We start from the raw sequence: 16,957 nt of genomic DNA, 5'->3' as shown, positions 1-16,957 counted from the left end.
TGGTTCTTGCACCTTGGATTATTTAGAATGTCTCTGGAGATGTGTCACCCTCAGCAACAGAGCATGTCCAGCACACAACCTTGGAGTTACAGTCAAGGGATCACTGAGCCACCTGCCCTGGCTCCCTTTGGATGCTGGTCTCCTCCATCTTTCTCACTGCTCTGAAATTCTTTGCTCTTGGATTGCCAGTCAGACACCAAATTTAGACCCATTTGTAAAAGAACAGCCATGAGAAATGGGAAACTGAGTCCACTGACTTCATTCTTCCTTTTTAAATATGACTTTGTGTGACCTCGGTGCAGCGATTGATGGTTGGCTTCCAGGTCTGGCTGGAGATGCAAGGTTTGGTGACTGTCCCAAAACTAGGACTGTGAAAGAATACTTCATGCTCACCATCTAAGGAAAAGTTACTTTAATCTTTGTTTAAAAGGAGGTCTGTTTGTAGCAGCTTCATAAGACTGTCTTCCCTCTGTATGCCTATTTTCCAGGGACAACAGCAAGTTGTTTCCTGCTAGTCTGCTAAACTCTTAAAAAAGAAATAAAATAAGTATCTCTAGAAAAGGAAATACCCTTTTTAACAGCATCTGTCTCCCTTAAACACAGTTTCTGTGTTTTACATTCCTTCTGGTGGTTGTTATTACAGTTCTTCTGAGGATTTGTCATTGCTGTCAACCTCTAATAGACCTTGTCAGAAGGACAACATGACTTAGCCCACCCTCCTCTTGCCCCAGCCCCTGCATTATATTGGCCAGGTCGGCTTGAGCTGTGAAAGGAAAGTCAAGATTATGAGCTCCCAGTAGTGACCAGCAGACTGAGTTAGGATTTATACTTCTGTTGTGATGCTGACATCTCTGTGGAGCTGAGCAATAAATAATAGAGCAAGTTTAAAAGCTTTTTGCAGCTTGCCAGTATGTTGTTGTTGATACAGCCTGCCGTTTGTTAACATCTAACAAGTATCCTTTAATGACCCCATTTGGGGAGCCTGTGAGACTCCAGAGCACTGCTAGAGAAGCTCTGTTTTGTGGTGTTGTGCTTCTGAGACCTACTTATCTGTCATGGTAGCAATCAGCTGATGCTTATGAACTCTTGCTCATTATAAAGTACTGATTGGAGGCAGAAGTCTTCTGCAGGGGTGCTTCTTTTCTGTCCCAATCTAATGGTCTCTTGACTTTTAAACTTGAATGTGTTCCCTAGAGGGAAGTAAAGTTAAATAAGACTTTGCAGGAATTTTTAATGTGAAGGTATGAAACGTCTTTGTGAAGGTCTTTTGCTCGACTGAGTTGTTTTTTCATGTGCTGCCAATATCTGATCCCACTTCTTGACCTTTAATATACACTGAGAGAGAAGATTAGGATGCTTCTAATCAGCTGAATCTCCCCTCTGGGAGCACTATTAAATCTTGACTCTCAGCTTTATCTCTGCCAGGTCTTGCCAGCCCTCCATGGTTTTGGTTTTGTTAACAGCTGAGGTCAGGGTTCACTCACCTCAAAGGTTCTTGTTCAATGGGGGAAGTTTCTTGGATCATTTCTGTAGGAGTTAAGACACCAGCGAGCAACTCTGCTTGGAGGCAGACCCCTTCTCTTCATGTGCCTTGTGAGCCAGACCTTAATGAGTGAAATAAAGTCTTTTATTTAGTGCAGGATTACTGCTAATTCTGCCCACCTCATCATTAGCAGGGCTTTGTCAAAGGTCTTCATGAGCAAAGCCGAGTGGTGTTGAGGTGCTGAGTTAGGTGCCTCATAGGCATTCAAAATACTACCTCAGCTGGTTTCCTCTGCCATCCAAATTTGTAATTTCATTAAAATTCCAACTTTGTTGGCAATGAATTGGTAACGAGTATTGAGTTTCATACCATTGTTTTGAGGGGAATTCATGTGAGGCTGGCAAGTCTGTGGTTGTGCAGCTCAGCTTATGTTACACAGCCCAGTGGTACAGGCAGGCGGTTTAATGTCAAAGTCCTTGTAAAACAGAGCCCCCCTTCACTGTTGTGATTGAAGTATTGGGAAATTTATCCCTGAAAGCAATACAACAATTGCAGTGCTGGGGTTGATGCCTCCTGAAAAACTCTGATGGTCCAAGGAAGGACTGAGCACCCATGGTCTTGTTTAGCCCTTGGATTCCGGAGGCTCCCATTCCCCAGGGTGCTCCATGTACCTGTGGATGTGCCTGCCCTGTTGTACCTTTTTGAACGCTCCAGAAGCTCTGTAGGTATGCAGGAAGGCAGGGAATGATCTGGAGTCAATGGCCAAAGCTGGATGCTTTGTTTCCATCCAAAAACTTACTCATTCTACAGACCTTGGTCTTAAGTTACTGAACTTGCAGAGAAATCTGCTTGTAATTTCTTTCTTGTAAGCCCTTTCTTGTTGAGCAGAAATTTTGGCAAAGAAGAGTCAAGTCATTGGAGAATCCCCAGTTCTGCCTGGTTATACCAGGCCTCCTCAGATCTTTCCTTGGAACAAGCAGGCAAGAGGAAATACTTTCCATTTCAGAGAAGCGTGGACAAACAACATTGCTTCAGACAGAGAAGAAAAGTGGCAGACGGAGTTACAGTGCTGAATCCTGCTGGCCAAAAGCATGCTCTTGCCTTTATTCAGTCATTCCTGGAACACAGTGTTCTTATTGTATTCCTCCTCACCCCGCTCAGTGCCTCTCCTCGGGCTCAGGGCTCAGAGATGCCCCAGCCACGGTGCTGGCAGGTTTGGGGGAGTTAAAAAAAGCATCAAACACATCTGAGCAATGGAACCTCTCCCTCCTTGCCTGACGTCGGGGAAGCGTGTGTTCTGAAAACCTGGATCCCGTTAGAAACGTTCCTGCTGTCTGGAAAACAAAGTACTCGCTCGCCTGGTTTAGTCATTAAGTAAATTTGTGGTTTGGTTGAGACAAAAAATAATGAAGAAAAGCTGTTGAAATCCTGGGATTAATTTGATAGTTTGCAGGCAGTTGTGTTTTTAAGTGGAGCTGCTGCCTTCTTTGTGTTGTGAGCAGACCCAGGTACAAACCTGGGCTTCCCTCTTTCCCTGTGCCTCAGAGCCAGGCATTTGGAAGTAATTTGTTCCACGAAGGCGCTCTCGGTGCGGGCGAGGGGGCGAGGGGCCGGGAGCCGCCGTGCCGTGCGTGGGTGTCGGCACAGCCGGGCTGGAATGCCGGGACAGCTTCGGGCTGCCCCTTCCATCTGCACAGCGAGCACAGCCCGGGCTGCAGGCAGGGATGGCTGCCTTGGCACGGCACGGAGGGCTCTGAACGTCGGGAGGTTCACTGCTGTTACTCCGTCTGTGGCATGGTGGCCCCTTCTGGGAAGGATTATTTCCTCTGGATCTCCTTTATGTCTCCCGGCTGCTCCGCCTGCCTTCCCAGGGAAGTGAAACCGTGGGGCTAAAAGCAGAGAGGCCCATGTAAAGACTCCCACAGCACTTTGCAAAGTGTTTCCCCTCTCCACCAGCCCCAATTTACCTGGGACAGTCACCAAGGAAAGCAGAGAGCAGGGAGCTGGCACTGAAATGCTGTCTGAAATGCCTGCTCTGTGTGTTCCTCCACTTAACCACACATATATATGTATATATATGAAATCACTTGTATTAAACATAGATGTCATTTCAGTCTGAGAAGCCAGTTAGCAGAGTGGAGAGCTCTTGCCAATCAGCCTCTTGCTGAATTTTCCCCAGCTCTCAGTTTTAGCAGGGGAAAGGAGACTGCATTATCAGCCCTCTCTACCTGTCTCCATGCTCGTGATCCTGATGCCCCAGGGACAACACCTTGGGAGGGTCAAAAAATCAGGGATGAGGACTCAGGTCCCACTCGTTTCAGGGGTTAACATGCTTGGATGTTCAGCACTTCCCTGCACAAGATTGATTCTGTCCCTTCCAATAAAATATTAAAGCCAGTTCTCCTGTGATGTGCTGTCTGGCAGAGGCAGGACATGGAGGCGAGTGTGGCTCATGGGTGGCAGCAGTGTACCCTGGATATCCAAAATGCACACACACTGCTGGGTTTGCTCTTCTTTTGTAGCTTCTCAAGTCACTACAGCAGCTTTTGGATGCAGCTCAGCTGCTCTAAAGCAGTGAGACTCTTGTTCAGCTGCAATTAATGCAGCCAAATATCCTGTATATTTTATAGAAAATTTCCCTAATATTGTCAGCATTTCATGATGGATAAGGATTCATATGAATCATGTCATCATTTTAAAAACCAAACAAAACTACTATGTTATGGTATAAGCTCAGGCTAATATATTGAAATTAATCTAGGCAGATACCTGTTATTGCTAGATATGGAACAGAATGTTCTGCAGCATTTGCTTTATTTCAGGAAGATGATCCAATTGTCCTGTTAATTGTTTTGCAGACATTGTGTTGCCCATTTTTTTTCTTTTTCATTTTAATGAATATCTTGTGCTTTGAGCTATTAAATAAATGAGGTTTGTGGTCTTATTCTAGGGAAGACATGCATTGTTTTCAGGAAGGACTTGCTTTTATTGTTTGTCACACTCAGATTTTTGCAGTTTTGATTTTAAATCTGTAACTAGAGGACAAAATCCTTTATTACATTGGGGTGATGAGTGAGCACAGCCTCGCCCTCCATTGGGAAGGAGGAGCTGGGAGGGCTGGTTTGGAGATTCACAGTCAGATGAAATCTTGAGGGACTCGTTCTGCAGTTTCCTTGGAACACAGTGGTTTCATCCTGTTGTCTGAAAGCCTTTCCTAAGAAGGTTAGGGTGGCGATAGGGCAGTACAGCCACAATATTTAGCCTATCTAGTCCTTATTTGCCTCCTAAGGCAAACATTTTATTTCCTGTATTTCAACTTCCTTCCTAGATCCTCTCCCCCACCTTGCTGTATCCTATGATCTTAATTACTGGTTGCAATTAATGCATCCTCTGTAAATTAGTCCTGCCTGAGAAGTAGCATGTCCTTGGTAAATGCAAAGGAGTTAGAAACTGGAAACTCAGTCTGGTAAATCTTGGATTTAGCTTTTGTAACTGTGCTTTAATACTTCACAATAATTGCTGAAGCTCCCCATAAAATAATCTTCATGTAGTCCTAAAATGGAGTTGAGCGCCTTAGAAGAAAAAAGAAGAGCCCTTATCTGTACTTTTAGTTACATTTTTATTTATTTCCCTTCTTCCTCTGGTGTGGGAGGATGAATAGGCAGGGAAGAAGATACAGATTTGCAAAGGCAAGGAGTGCTAAAGAGCGTCGTTTTTTTCATCAGCTTTTAAAAGCCAGACTGTAATCATAAATTCCCTGATAGCTGGAGCATGCAGAAGTCGTCTTTAAGCCTACAAGTGACAGGCTGCTGTTGCTTTTCAAACTTCAGATTTCATTTTTTTGTAAGACACAACTTTGATCTGGTTCCTTTGTAATGCTCTGCAGAGCGCTGGGGCCGCTGCGCTCGCCGGCTGCAGAGCTGGAGGTGAACTTTCTTGGCAAGAGCCATCTGGAGACCTCAAAGAACAGATTAACTTGTCCAGAATTGATGTGATCTTTGAAGAAGCTGCCCTTGCCTGGAACACATGTGATTAGCCTGACATTGGCAGTGATAAAGTTGAGATGCACAGCAGCATCTGAGTACCCAGAGTAATTGGGAAGAGTGTTAAGTGGAGCAACCCCAACAATCTGCAATCAGATTATCAGGTAAATCCCCAATTTTAACCTCTTGAGCCAACTTTGCATCTTTAGCATAGATCAAATCCAGTCAGGAGTGAAGGTTTTCAGCTTTGCATTTTCATAGACTTTTTGTTCTTAGCTCCAAAACATTCCCATGATAATGGTTTGGGAGAAGCTGTATGATGCAACTTCTGTGATAGTTGTTGGTACCACGGATTGGAAATAGACTTTTCTGTTCAGGTGGTGGATTAATGTAATCTTGTAAGCTGGACTCTGTGGTGGATGCTGCTGTAATCCCTTGTTTAAAGGGGGCCCTGCTGCTGGGACACTCCTGTCAGCACGTTCTGTTTAGACATGCTGAAGGGATTTGCTTTGGCTTGTACATCATAAACCAAGATGTGCAGCTTTTCATTTGATTGACTGGTTGTGATATTGAAATCTGGAACTGCATGAAGGATATGACAGTCACCTGCTTGTTGGTGGATGTAAGTTTTGGAAGTAAGTGGCTAGCTGGAGACTCAGCAACCTGTGATTCTAGAAGGACCTTTTGTTTCTTGCATGGAAGTAAGTAACTTTTTTAACTATTTTTTTTCCCTCACTGAATAAATGGAACATGTCAAAATAACGAGCTGGAAGGATGTCTCAGCATTAGACTGCATCCTCCCAGTCACAAATGCAAAATGACCAGGGACACCAAATAAGAGTAATGCATGCTTAGTGATGGTTTCCTAGAAATAGTCATCTTCAGAAACACAGGACTGCAAAAGCTTGAGCTAATTTTTCAGAAGTTGGTGTGAAAAAGCAGGGTGGGAGCACAGAATGAGTAGTTGGGTCCCATTGAGTTGCAGCCCTGATCTGTGGTCTCAGGGCACAATCCTTCAGCCCAAACACCACCCACCAGAAGAGGAAAGGAGGAATGGTGTCCTGCTGTGAGGCTGCTCACCACAGTGCTGGAGGGAGGGCATCCCAGCTCCTCCACCTGCCATCAGCTCTGGTGAGACATGTGGAGTTTCTCCAGAGCCCATTTTGGGCTGTCCTTCTGTGGGACTTGCCAGCATCCCCAGAACTCCTGCAGCTCAGAACTTTCCGCAGTGACTCATGAAGTTCAGGGGTTATGGCATCTGGAAAATGGGATTTCTCCCATGTTGAAAATGAGCTGCTTACCAAAGCTCTGGTGACCAAAGCTTCAGACTATGGCATGGGAGGAAAACTTCTGCAAGAGCTGTTTAGGGAGAGTGCATTGGAGTTTTATGGTCAGCTTTATGAGTTTTTATCTTTTTGATTTGCTAATACTGTGTCTCAAACAGCTGCTTCCTTGGTAGTGCAGGGGTTTGGAGGAGCATCCCATGCCACCAGGGATTTTAGAGTTTCTGGATCAGGGAGGTGGGGCACCCTTGCAAAAGGAGGCCTGCCTGGATTCTATCACAGCTTCAATTCTTTTGAGGAAAAATTGTCTTCCAGAAAATGTCAGTGCCATAAAAATTTAGTGCTGGAGCTGGAGAAGGTGGTAGCAATGAAAACTTTGGATTGATCATCTTCCCTGTTAAACTGGGAGCTGTTCCAGCCATGCTGGAACTGCTAGCAGGCTTGGGAAGACCATGGCTCTCAGACTTGCCAGTAGAGTGTTGTGCAACTTATTCCCTCCAGTGGAAATTTAAATTCTACAGAAATTAGTTGCCTAGAGGCTTTTCATCTTCAAGGAAGTTTTCTTCTTGCCTTAGTGGTTTTTTTCCCCATGCTTGATGAAGAACATCAGTGAAGGAGGTACATAACTGGTGAGAACCAAAGGGAGTGCCACTTGGATTTGGCTTTGGAGGCAGGATCAGTGAGCTCTTCCTCCCACTGTGGGTGCTGAAGGTGATGAAATTCTTCCCCAGAGCACACCAACCCTGGGGATTTTGCATAGAGCAGAGTAGCATGTTTGGCAAAGGTTGGGGACTTTGCATCTTTGATTTAAAATTGAAATAGCCATTGGGGGAAGCTGTGTGAGGGAGACTGGGGTTCCCAGGCTGGAAGGAAAAGGATGCCCTTAGGGACTCAGGATGCAGTGGGAACTCCACATAGAGCAAGAGTACTGAAGAGGACCTCACCTCTCTGCTCACTTGCATTGATACTCCAAGATCTGATGATGCTGAGGTCCCAAGTGCTGGGTGCTTGGTCACAGGAGTGAGAAATCTGGGGATGGATGGGATGCAGCCAAGGCAACACACAAAATAAACCCAGAACAGGTAGAAGGAAGCCTTAAGGAACTTCCTGCTGTTTTTCTACAGCAGTTGAGGCCCTTGTCAGCATTACCAGAATGTGCAGTGATCAGCAGAGGGCTTTATGCAAAGAAAAGGCAGCTGGTCAGGCTGACTTACTCAGGTCGCTGTGATCTCTGTTATAATTGTTCCCTATGTGATTATTTTGAGGGTTGAGCAACTGAGAGCTGCAGAAGAGACATGCAGCTTTATTTCTGCAATGTATGAAACGTTCCGTGTTCATTTCAAAAATGCTCATTGCTCTTTCTGTCTTAAAGAATGAAATAAAATTCTGGAAGGCTGCAGGAATTTTTGTGAAGTCTAACTTTAAATGCTCACCTTTCCTTTTATCGCCCTTATCAGTGCATAGAGCTCAGTATGTGAGGTTTTTAACTGACATTTCAAATTGCTCTGAGGGTGCCTGAATCCCTTTTAAAGCAGCCTCCCCTCCCAGATCAGAAGTGACCAGTTTTTTTTGTTAGACTCCATGTTCCTTTAATGTTTTCCTCCTAATAGATGTTGAAAGCGTTCTTCAGAGGCACGGCACAAAACATTCAAATAGTGATACGAGCCAGCTGAAGAGAGTTGTCAGGGAGAGAGAACATTAGGAGAAGGATTGAATACAGATGGATTCCTCAAAAGTAATGTAACCTGTTATGATTGCTTTGAAATCCTATACCCTTTCCATCTCCTTACGCTTACCAAAAGTTTACATTTGCATTGATGTATTAGAGGCAGGGCTAAAATGGAAGTAATCCCTGTTGTATACATGCTTAAGTGTGTAATTTTAGCTAAATACAACAGTTGTGACCAAACCTGCATCCTCAGTGAGGAGACCACAGCTGGGGAGTGTTGTGGGAGAGCCCAGCCATTCCAGCTCCTCCAGAGGTGTCAGGGACCTTCCAGGGCCCATCTGCTCACTCTTGGTTCCTTCAGCCATCACAGTTGCACACCCAGCAATCTCTTCAGGTGCTCTCTGCTGCTCTTTGTATCAACAGATGCAAAGGGGAAATTGATTGCCCTGTGCATTTTATTCTGTATATGTGAGTGCTTTCTTAGTATACTGCTAGAATAATCCATGCCTCTTGCAGAGTCCTGGAGAAAGGTCCACTAGAAGTTGGTGCTATATTTTAATTGGATTGTCCAAAAATCATCCTTGTCTTTGCCCTCAGGGAAGGCCTGAGCTATCCATCATTCCTGCCTCAATTTAAGAGGTTGTCTCAGCCTCCATCACACTGCTGTCATGTTGGATTTGACAGGAGGGTTGCACTGCACAGCTCTCCTTTAATGTTCAGAACTGACCGTTCTGCACAGGGAGAATGGCTGAAGGGGGCTGGTAAGGTTTTCACTTATTATCCCTTGCTTTTTAGGGTGAACTTGTTCCAATTATTTCCAGTACTTGCCCTAGAAATCTGATGGAATATAGAAATGAGTTTGCTCCAGTGCACATCTGCAGCAACTGACAGAAAGTTTCCATGCTAGAAGGTGTCTGTAGTGACTCACCATCCCAAAGCATCCCTGTGCTCATCCCCAGCTGACTCTGTATTGTACCTGAGTCAATATTGTACCCTGTGCTCATCCCCAGCTGACTCTGTATTGTACCTGTATTGTACCTGGAGAAACCTCACAAGGCTCCCTTCTGTCAAACAGCCATGAAAAGCCTCAGCTGGCTCAGTTTTGAATGCTCTTTGCACCATTCTGCAGCTATGCTAAGCTTCATCATCCAAGGAGAAAGAGTTTGGAGTTTTGGCTGGTTTGTGGCACACAGAATAGTTTTCTCTTTTTGAGAGTAGGGAAGTCATTTGTTTCTAACTGACCCCATAATGGACCTGAAACAATGTGATTTTTCCTAGTGACCAGTGAATATCCATGACCCCTTGAATTACAAGGAAAACAGGTTGTATGCTGAGGACCCAAAGAGCAGGTGAATAGGAGCTGGCTGAGCAATGCATTAGCTGAAGGCTGTAACCCTGTCCAGTTCAGGTTTTAAAATACTTTGGTAATGCTTCCATCCTGGTGCACCATGTGCCATATTTTACATAACAGCATCCACAAACCTCTGCCTTGACGGACACTCTGCCAGTCCCAGTTCCTGCAGTGCCTGTCCTGCATTTATACTCCTTACAGATACACACCAAGTGCCAGCTTTTCCCTTTGCTGGTGTCTGTCCTGCATTTATACTCCTTACAGATACACACCAAGTGCCAGCTTTACCCTTTGCTGGTGTCTGTCCTGCATTTATACTCCTTACAGATACACACCAAGTGCCAGCTTTTCCCTTTGCTGGTGTCTGTCCTGCATTTATACTCCTTACAGATACACACCAAGTGCCAGCTTTTCCCTTTGCTGGTGTCTGTCCTGCATTTATACTCCTTACAGATACACACCAAGTGCCAGCTTTACCCTTTGCTGGTGTCTTCCTCACCTCTGGTCCCTCCATCTGTGTGTTTCTCATGGGTTTCCTTGTCTTGTCTAAATGTAAACTCATTGGGGCAGGGGCTGTTTTCTTTTGTCTGTAGGACTTTAACCACTACAGTAGAACCAGAATCACTTTTCTTGGCAGAACACAGAAGCACACATTGCACGATGTGCCCTCCATGGAGGTGTTAGCACAGGGCCCATTGCAAATCACCTCCACCAGGTGCTGATTACTGAGTTACTAAATAAAGGATGATGCTGATGAACTTTGTGATCTGAACTGAAGCAAGACTCTGATTTTCAGAGCTTGGAAAACTCAGGAATTCATCAGCTTCAAGATATCTTAAAAATGCTGCTCTTCATGCAGAGGGGCAGGCAGGGAGAGCAGGGGATTAAGTGCTCTTTGGTTTATGTGAACATTTCAGCTTGTTCCTTCTTCTGGCACATTACAAAATGACTTGCAGGAGAACAAGATGCCTGCATGGCCTGTCTGTCCTGCAGGGTGGCAGAGCTGGAGGCACGTTGGCAGCAGTGGCTTTTCTATGATGGTGGCAGAGTGAGCATGAAGGAATTTGTGCCTTCTTGGTTCACAGGCTGCTTCACCATCAGGTCTCTTCCTGAGCAAGAACTTATTTCCCAGGTTAGCTCCTGCAGGCAGCCTCCCTTCCTGACCTTTTGCTGAAGAGAAGGAGGTTGGCCTGCATGTGTACTTGAATAACAAGGCATGGATTGTGTGCAAAGCTTTCATAGATCCCTGAGCAGACTGTCCACTGGAAAAGCTGGTGTGATTAGGTGGTCTTTCCTAGTGGAATTTCAAGTGTCCAGTGTACCTCAGTGCAACACTGGAGATCAATTTTAGGTACTGTGCTGTGAGCAACAGCTGTTTCTTGCTTCACCTCCTTCCCTCTGCAAACGTGTTGGAGGGCTGTTAAAGTAAGCATAGAATGAATGGGTGAGCTCTGCTACACATCTCTCCCTGCTGGAAGAGCAGAATCCTATTTTGATTAAGAAGAATGCTGTATTACTGTCTAGGTATTGCTTTTAGATTCTCATAGAATGACAATGCTATGCAGCTAGCCCGTGGACTCCATAAACCCTGATGGAAACAAGACTTCTTCCATACAGTCTCATTCCCTCCCTTATCTCTAACAGTGTCATCTTCATTACTCCATGAATTCCCTTTTTCTTCCAGTTATGAGTCAAATGCTTCATGGCTCTGTCAGTGCAACTTAGTGTGAACACAGCTTATTCTGTAGCCCATCACTGGGGCTGGGGCTCCAGGCAGAGTCCTTCTGCCTGGTGATGCAGAGCATGGTCAAGGTTGTGTCCTTCTAACCTAACTCTCATTTTTCTCTCACAGGCATGGCTCGTGGAGAGAGCCTGTTAACCCCTACTATGTCAACACGGGCTATGCTTTGGCACCAGCCACCAGCGCCAACGACAGCGAGCAGCAGAGCATGTCCAGCGACGCCGACACCATGTCCCTGACAGACAGCAGCGTGTAAGTGACTCCTGGGGGACAGCCACACGTGCCTTCAGCACTGCTGCCCTTGGGTTCTGCTGGGAGAGAGGCTTGGGATGGGGGGGAATGTCTGAATGGACCATGACAAGGTCATTCTCGCTGTCTTTTCAGTCACTTTGTGTGACCGTGTTCACAGGGGTCCGAGGATGAGGGAAGAGATGAGGATCTCACTCCATGTTTCAGAAGGCTTGATTTATTATTTTATGATATATATTATATTAAAACTATACTAAAACAGTAGAAGAAAGGATTTCATCAGAAGGCTAGCTGAGAATAGAAAAGAAGAATGATAACAAAAGCTTGTGTCTCGGACAGAGAGCCTGAGCCAGCTGACTGTGATTGGCCATTAATTAGAAACAACCACATGGGCCAATCACAGATCCACCTATTGCATTCCACAGCAGCAGATAACCATTGGTTACATTTTGCTCCTGAGGCCTCTCAGCTTCTCAGGAGAAAAAATCCTAAGGAAAGGATTTTTCATAAAACATATCTGTGACAACTTTGTCACTGTGCAGGATACTCAGCCTTGCCAGTTCTTGTGAATGTTTGCAGCATAAAATATTTTTGAGCAATCTAAAAAAATTTTGAGCAATCTAAAAATATTTTTGAGTGATGTAAATGGTGTTCTGTCAGAGGTTCTGCAATGTTTCTTAAGCCAGGTGCAAGAATTGGTAATGTTGGATGACTTTGTAGTAACTGATTTGAGATACATTATCTTCTGAATTTTAGACAGAGTCTTCTGCTTACCTGGGTATTTTTCTTGAGATTTTATGCTGCCAAATTCTCAGAATCACAGAATGGATCAGGTTGGAAGAGACCACAGTGGGTTATCTGGTCCAACCTCCCTGCTCAAGCAGGATCATCCTAGAGCAGATTTCACAGAATTGTGTCCAGATGGTTCTGAATTACCTCCAGTGAGGGAGACTCCACAGCCTCTCTGGATGATCTGTTCCAGTGCTCAGTCACTGCAGAGGGAAGTTCTTCCTCATATTCAGGTGGAACTTCATCAGTTTCTGCCCGTTGCCTCTTGTCATGTTGCTGAGCACCGCAGCGCAGAGCCTGCTCCATCCTCTGAAAGCTCCCTGCAGGTGATGGCCATTGATGAGGTCCCTTCTCAGCCATCTCTTCTTGAAGCTAAACAGGCTCAGTTCCCTCAGCCTGTCCTCATAAGAGATGCTCCAGTCCCTTTGTTGGCCTCCTCTGGACTCACTCCTGGAGCTCTGTGTCTCTCTTGGCCTGAGGAGCTCAGAACTGGGCACAGCACAGCAGATGGAGTAACAGCTCAGACTGTGATTGCTCTGCAGCAGGATTGGTGACTGACCAATTCTAGTTTGTCTGGTGACCACTGCACTTTAACACAACTTGTGCTGATAAGCCCCAGCCAAATATGTTTTCCCTTTCTGTCTCTCATGACAACACCCTGTATCTCACCCACGAGGTGCCTTCCTTAAAGATGGTCTGCAAAGAAAGAAAAAAGGGGTTGTTAGATTTTGTTGTGACTGCATCTCTGTGATACAAAAAAAGGATTTGGGGAAAAATATTCACTGTTTGGTCTGGTTTTTAGTAGTGCAAATGCAAAGTGTCTTTCTGTAGAGTAGAAACCCTTTGATTCTTCAGGCGAGAGATGACAGGTTTACAGAATTAGGAGAAGATTTTATTAATGGCAGTGCTGTAAACAGAGAGTCCTCCAAGAGGCTCATTTAGTGTCACTGTGAGTGTCAGCAGCTGTCAGACCTTATTGGAGAAACTTTCCAGCCTGTGCCGTGGATGCTGTTAATGGGTGCTGCCACAGCTCCCCACCTGCCCCGAGTTCATACAGTGACACAGGGAGTGTGTAACATGGGCAGGGGGGTTCTGTGTCTGTGGTGGTTGCCCTGCCTGAGCCTGTAGCTTGCTCTTCTCTGGCTCCATGGAGGCTTGGGGCCATGTAGGAGCAGCTGTGAGTTCATTCTGCACCCTGATACCAGCTCCTCAAACATTATGCACAAGTCAGACCTAGGCCAAAGGGGCCTGGGAGGAGGAGGATGCCCCCAGGACAGAACCCTGTAGACGACCATTAATTAAAGGCTCCATTTGATACAAATCTAGCTGCTCTGCCACATCCTTCTGCAGTTCTTCATATGCATCAATTTATATGGAGGAGTGCTCTGAAGGTAGCAGGAGTCGTGTAACTTCTTGTTATCAGGAGAGACAGATGTAAGAACTCTTCAAAATTAATTAGCTTTTAGCACTTCCTCTCCCACTGGTCCAGTGGGCTCATGGGGCTGCACTGATGGTTATACCTGTGATAAGTTGTGATCATTCATGCCAGAGTTCTTCACCTTCCTAATTTTTATTTCACTAGCCACAGTTTGTTTTTTTCACAGGCAGAATAATTTCTTACTGGCCATCCTATGCTTCTTTTTCCTTTAGGCATTTTATCCCTCCTATGCTCACCATAGGCTGCCTTTAGGACTTTAATTACCACTGCCTTCTGCTAATAACTAACCCAATCCTAGTGGTTCATTTTAAGTAAGTTTTGAACTTCATAAGGGTGATCCATTCTTTCTATGCCTCTCAAACTGGATCCATGCAGAATCCAAAATTGGGATTCTGGATGTACAGCCTTGACCTTTGGCTTACATAGATTCTGGCTGTTTTCAGCACTTGCTCTTCATTACATGATCTAAAACTCCAGCACCAGATTTTACTCGGATTTTACATGGCACTGCTGAACCTATCTTCTTCCTGAGTTTCAAAGGAATTTTTGCAGAATTGCTCAAGGCAGCAAAAATGAAGAACAACCAGATGAAGTTAAAGAAGGGACTCCTGCTGCTTGACAAGACTTACATGTCTCAGTGCTTTGAATTTAGGCCTTCTCTGAGGAAAATGGCAATAAAAGCCTCGTTTGCTGATGAGCGAGGTTCTTCCCTCTGTGTGCTGTTTACACACAGCAGTCACGCTCAATAATGAAGAAATCTGGCTTCTGCTCCAAGGCAGCACATGAATGAGGTGTGATCCAAGGCTCAGACCCTCCATCAGAGGAAAATCTGTCTGGACAACTGGGGTGCAAACACTGGCTAACTGAGGAATGCTAATAAACCAGGAGAGCAAAGCAGGATCTTCAGTGCTGGCCAGCTCAGGCCAGTGGAGAAAGCAGGCACGGAGCATTTGCTGCACCAGTTCCCTTCTAAGCTTTGATGTTGGATTGATCCCAGCAACATGGGGTTTGGAATTGGCTGCATGCAAAGCCAATAGCAAAGACCTGAGTGATGCTCTGCCTGTCTCAGCTCCTGAGCTGGGGTGATTTTCTAGGAGTCGCCAGCTCACCAAACAGATTGTAAAACTGTGATGTTACAAGCACACTTACCTAAAAGGCCAGCTTTCAACAGGATGTCTTTCCAAGCACTGTTAAATATTATTGTAATGGGTTGAATTTATATAACGAGTATGTTATCAGTCCCTGTTGTTTGAGTAATTTGCTTTTTGAGTGGCTTAAAAAACATTGCTCTTAAATGCCTGCGCTCCGCTGATTATTTTTCAGTCTTCCTGTGTCATAGGAATTCCTCTGCCCTTGTAGGCAAAACAGCTCTGGTCCTCTCTGCTGAAACCTGTTTTTATAATCAGCAGGGCAGCTGTGTTGTTTTAGCTGGTTTGTGTGAGGCAAGGTCTGGGGAGGACACAGTGAGAGGCTCTGGCGAGTGCTGGCCCAGCCACAGGTGGGGTCGAGTCACTCACCGCTGATGTTCCCTGCAGGGTCAGTGGTAAGTCAGGGATTTGGGGCTCTGCCTGCCCCGTGGGCTGCTCAGAGCCTGCCCCAGACTTGCAGCAACATTTCCAGCACAGTCCTAAACTGCTCTTGCTGTCTCAGATAACCCTTCTTGAGGATAGCATCTTCCCAAGTGGAGGAGGTGAGTCTGTGGGTGGGAGGGGTTGTCACAACAGAGATGCTTGAGGCAAGTTAAGGCAACTGTAGGTAGGAAGGCAGCAGCTGAAACCATTAAATCTCCATGTGATGTTCCAATTCAGATGCAGAAACACCTTAGGTCCATATCTATCTTGATTTCTTCAAGAGCTTACATGGTAAACAGGAGATAATGTCTCCTCTTCAGCCCAGTGTTGTGCTCCAGCTGAACAATACTCCTTCCTCTTGGTCTTATCAGGTGTTCTGGCTTATCTTAGTTGGGAGACAGCTTTGCCTTCCCCCAGGCACTTGGGAAGCCCTTGGTGCCTGTGGGCTTGGCCAGAGGGATGCTCCTTCCCCAATTCCTGTCAAACCTGCTCCAGAGTAGGGATGGCCAATCCCCCAAACAAAGGGGTTTAGGACAGCGGTTATTCCTTCAAAAAGTCTTGCAGATTAAATGCTATTCCTTGGGTGACTGGCCTTTAATCACAATGCCTGGTGATTTTCCTATCATGCTTCTTTATGTGAGAAAAGTCTCTTGTGACAGGGGTGCTTTGATAGGAGTAATTGATAGAAAATACCAGTTTGGCTGTGTATTTGTTTCCTGTCTTTCCTAAGGCTAGTGATCCAGAATTACCCCAAGTTTTCCTACATTTAAACAAGTTCATCAGCTTTTTAATTTAAAAGATCCCAAACGATGATTTCCAATGTGTTAGGCATAATGATTGGGTTTGAAGCCTGTCTAGAGGAGCAAAGACACCTCTTGTCAGAGGAGTCCAATGTGCAGAGCCATAGCCAAACCACTCCTCACCAGAGGCTCTTGCAGGTCAGATTGGAGAGGGGAGGAAGCCTCCACAATTCCCCAACAGTAAACTCATTGCATTATCACTAAATAAGCAACAGAAATACTCTTCTTCCCTCGTTGCTTTTCAGCACTGAGCTTTCTGGTGCTAAAGAGAATCACGTGATGAAACAAGGAAAAACAGTTTGGGAAAGTTTTATTTTAAAAGTAGATGTGCTGTAAAAAAAAGTTTAATTTTTTTCACATATATATATATATATATATATATATATTATTTCTCCATCTATTGAAAATATCTCAAAGCAAGTTACCTGACAAAAGGAAAACAAAAGTATGGTATTGGTTTTCCTTGCTTTCCCCCCATCTATTGAATAAGGTTTTGTTGGGATAAAATTAAAGTGCTTATCTTTGAATTTGCTTCCTCTGGTTGAGTTGGCACAGTACATTGAACGAAGGAATGTTCCAAGTTCAGAGGTGGCATTGGGG

General features: G+C 45.1%; 1 protein-coding gene across 3 annotated transcripts in view; it reads left to right on the top strand.

Annotated features, from left to right (window-relative positions):
- The window catches only part of AXIN1 (axin 1), an 82,974-nt gene that overhangs the window by 40,001 nt on the left and 26,016 nt on the right, over positions 1-16,957 (top strand). For all 3 annotated transcript variants that reach the window (XM_066561028.1, XM_066561029.1, XM_066561027.1), the window contains one exon: positions 11,622-11,762. In XM_066561028.1, the coding sequence (XP_066417125.1) occupies positions 11,622-11,762 (141 nt within the window). The remainder of the gene's footprint in view (positions 1-11,621; positions 11,763-16,957) is intronic.

This window comes from Molothrus aeneus, chromosome 16, assembly GCF_037042795.1.
Source record: "Molothrus aeneus isolate 106 chromosome 16, BPBGC_Maene_1.0, whole genome shotgun sequence".
Lineage (NCBI taxonomy): Eukaryota > Metazoa > Chordata > Aves > Passeriformes > Icteridae > Molothrus > Molothrus aeneus.
The sequence above is the reverse complement of the archived record's forward strand: the minus strand, read 5'-3'. Positions and strand labels throughout refer to the sequence as shown.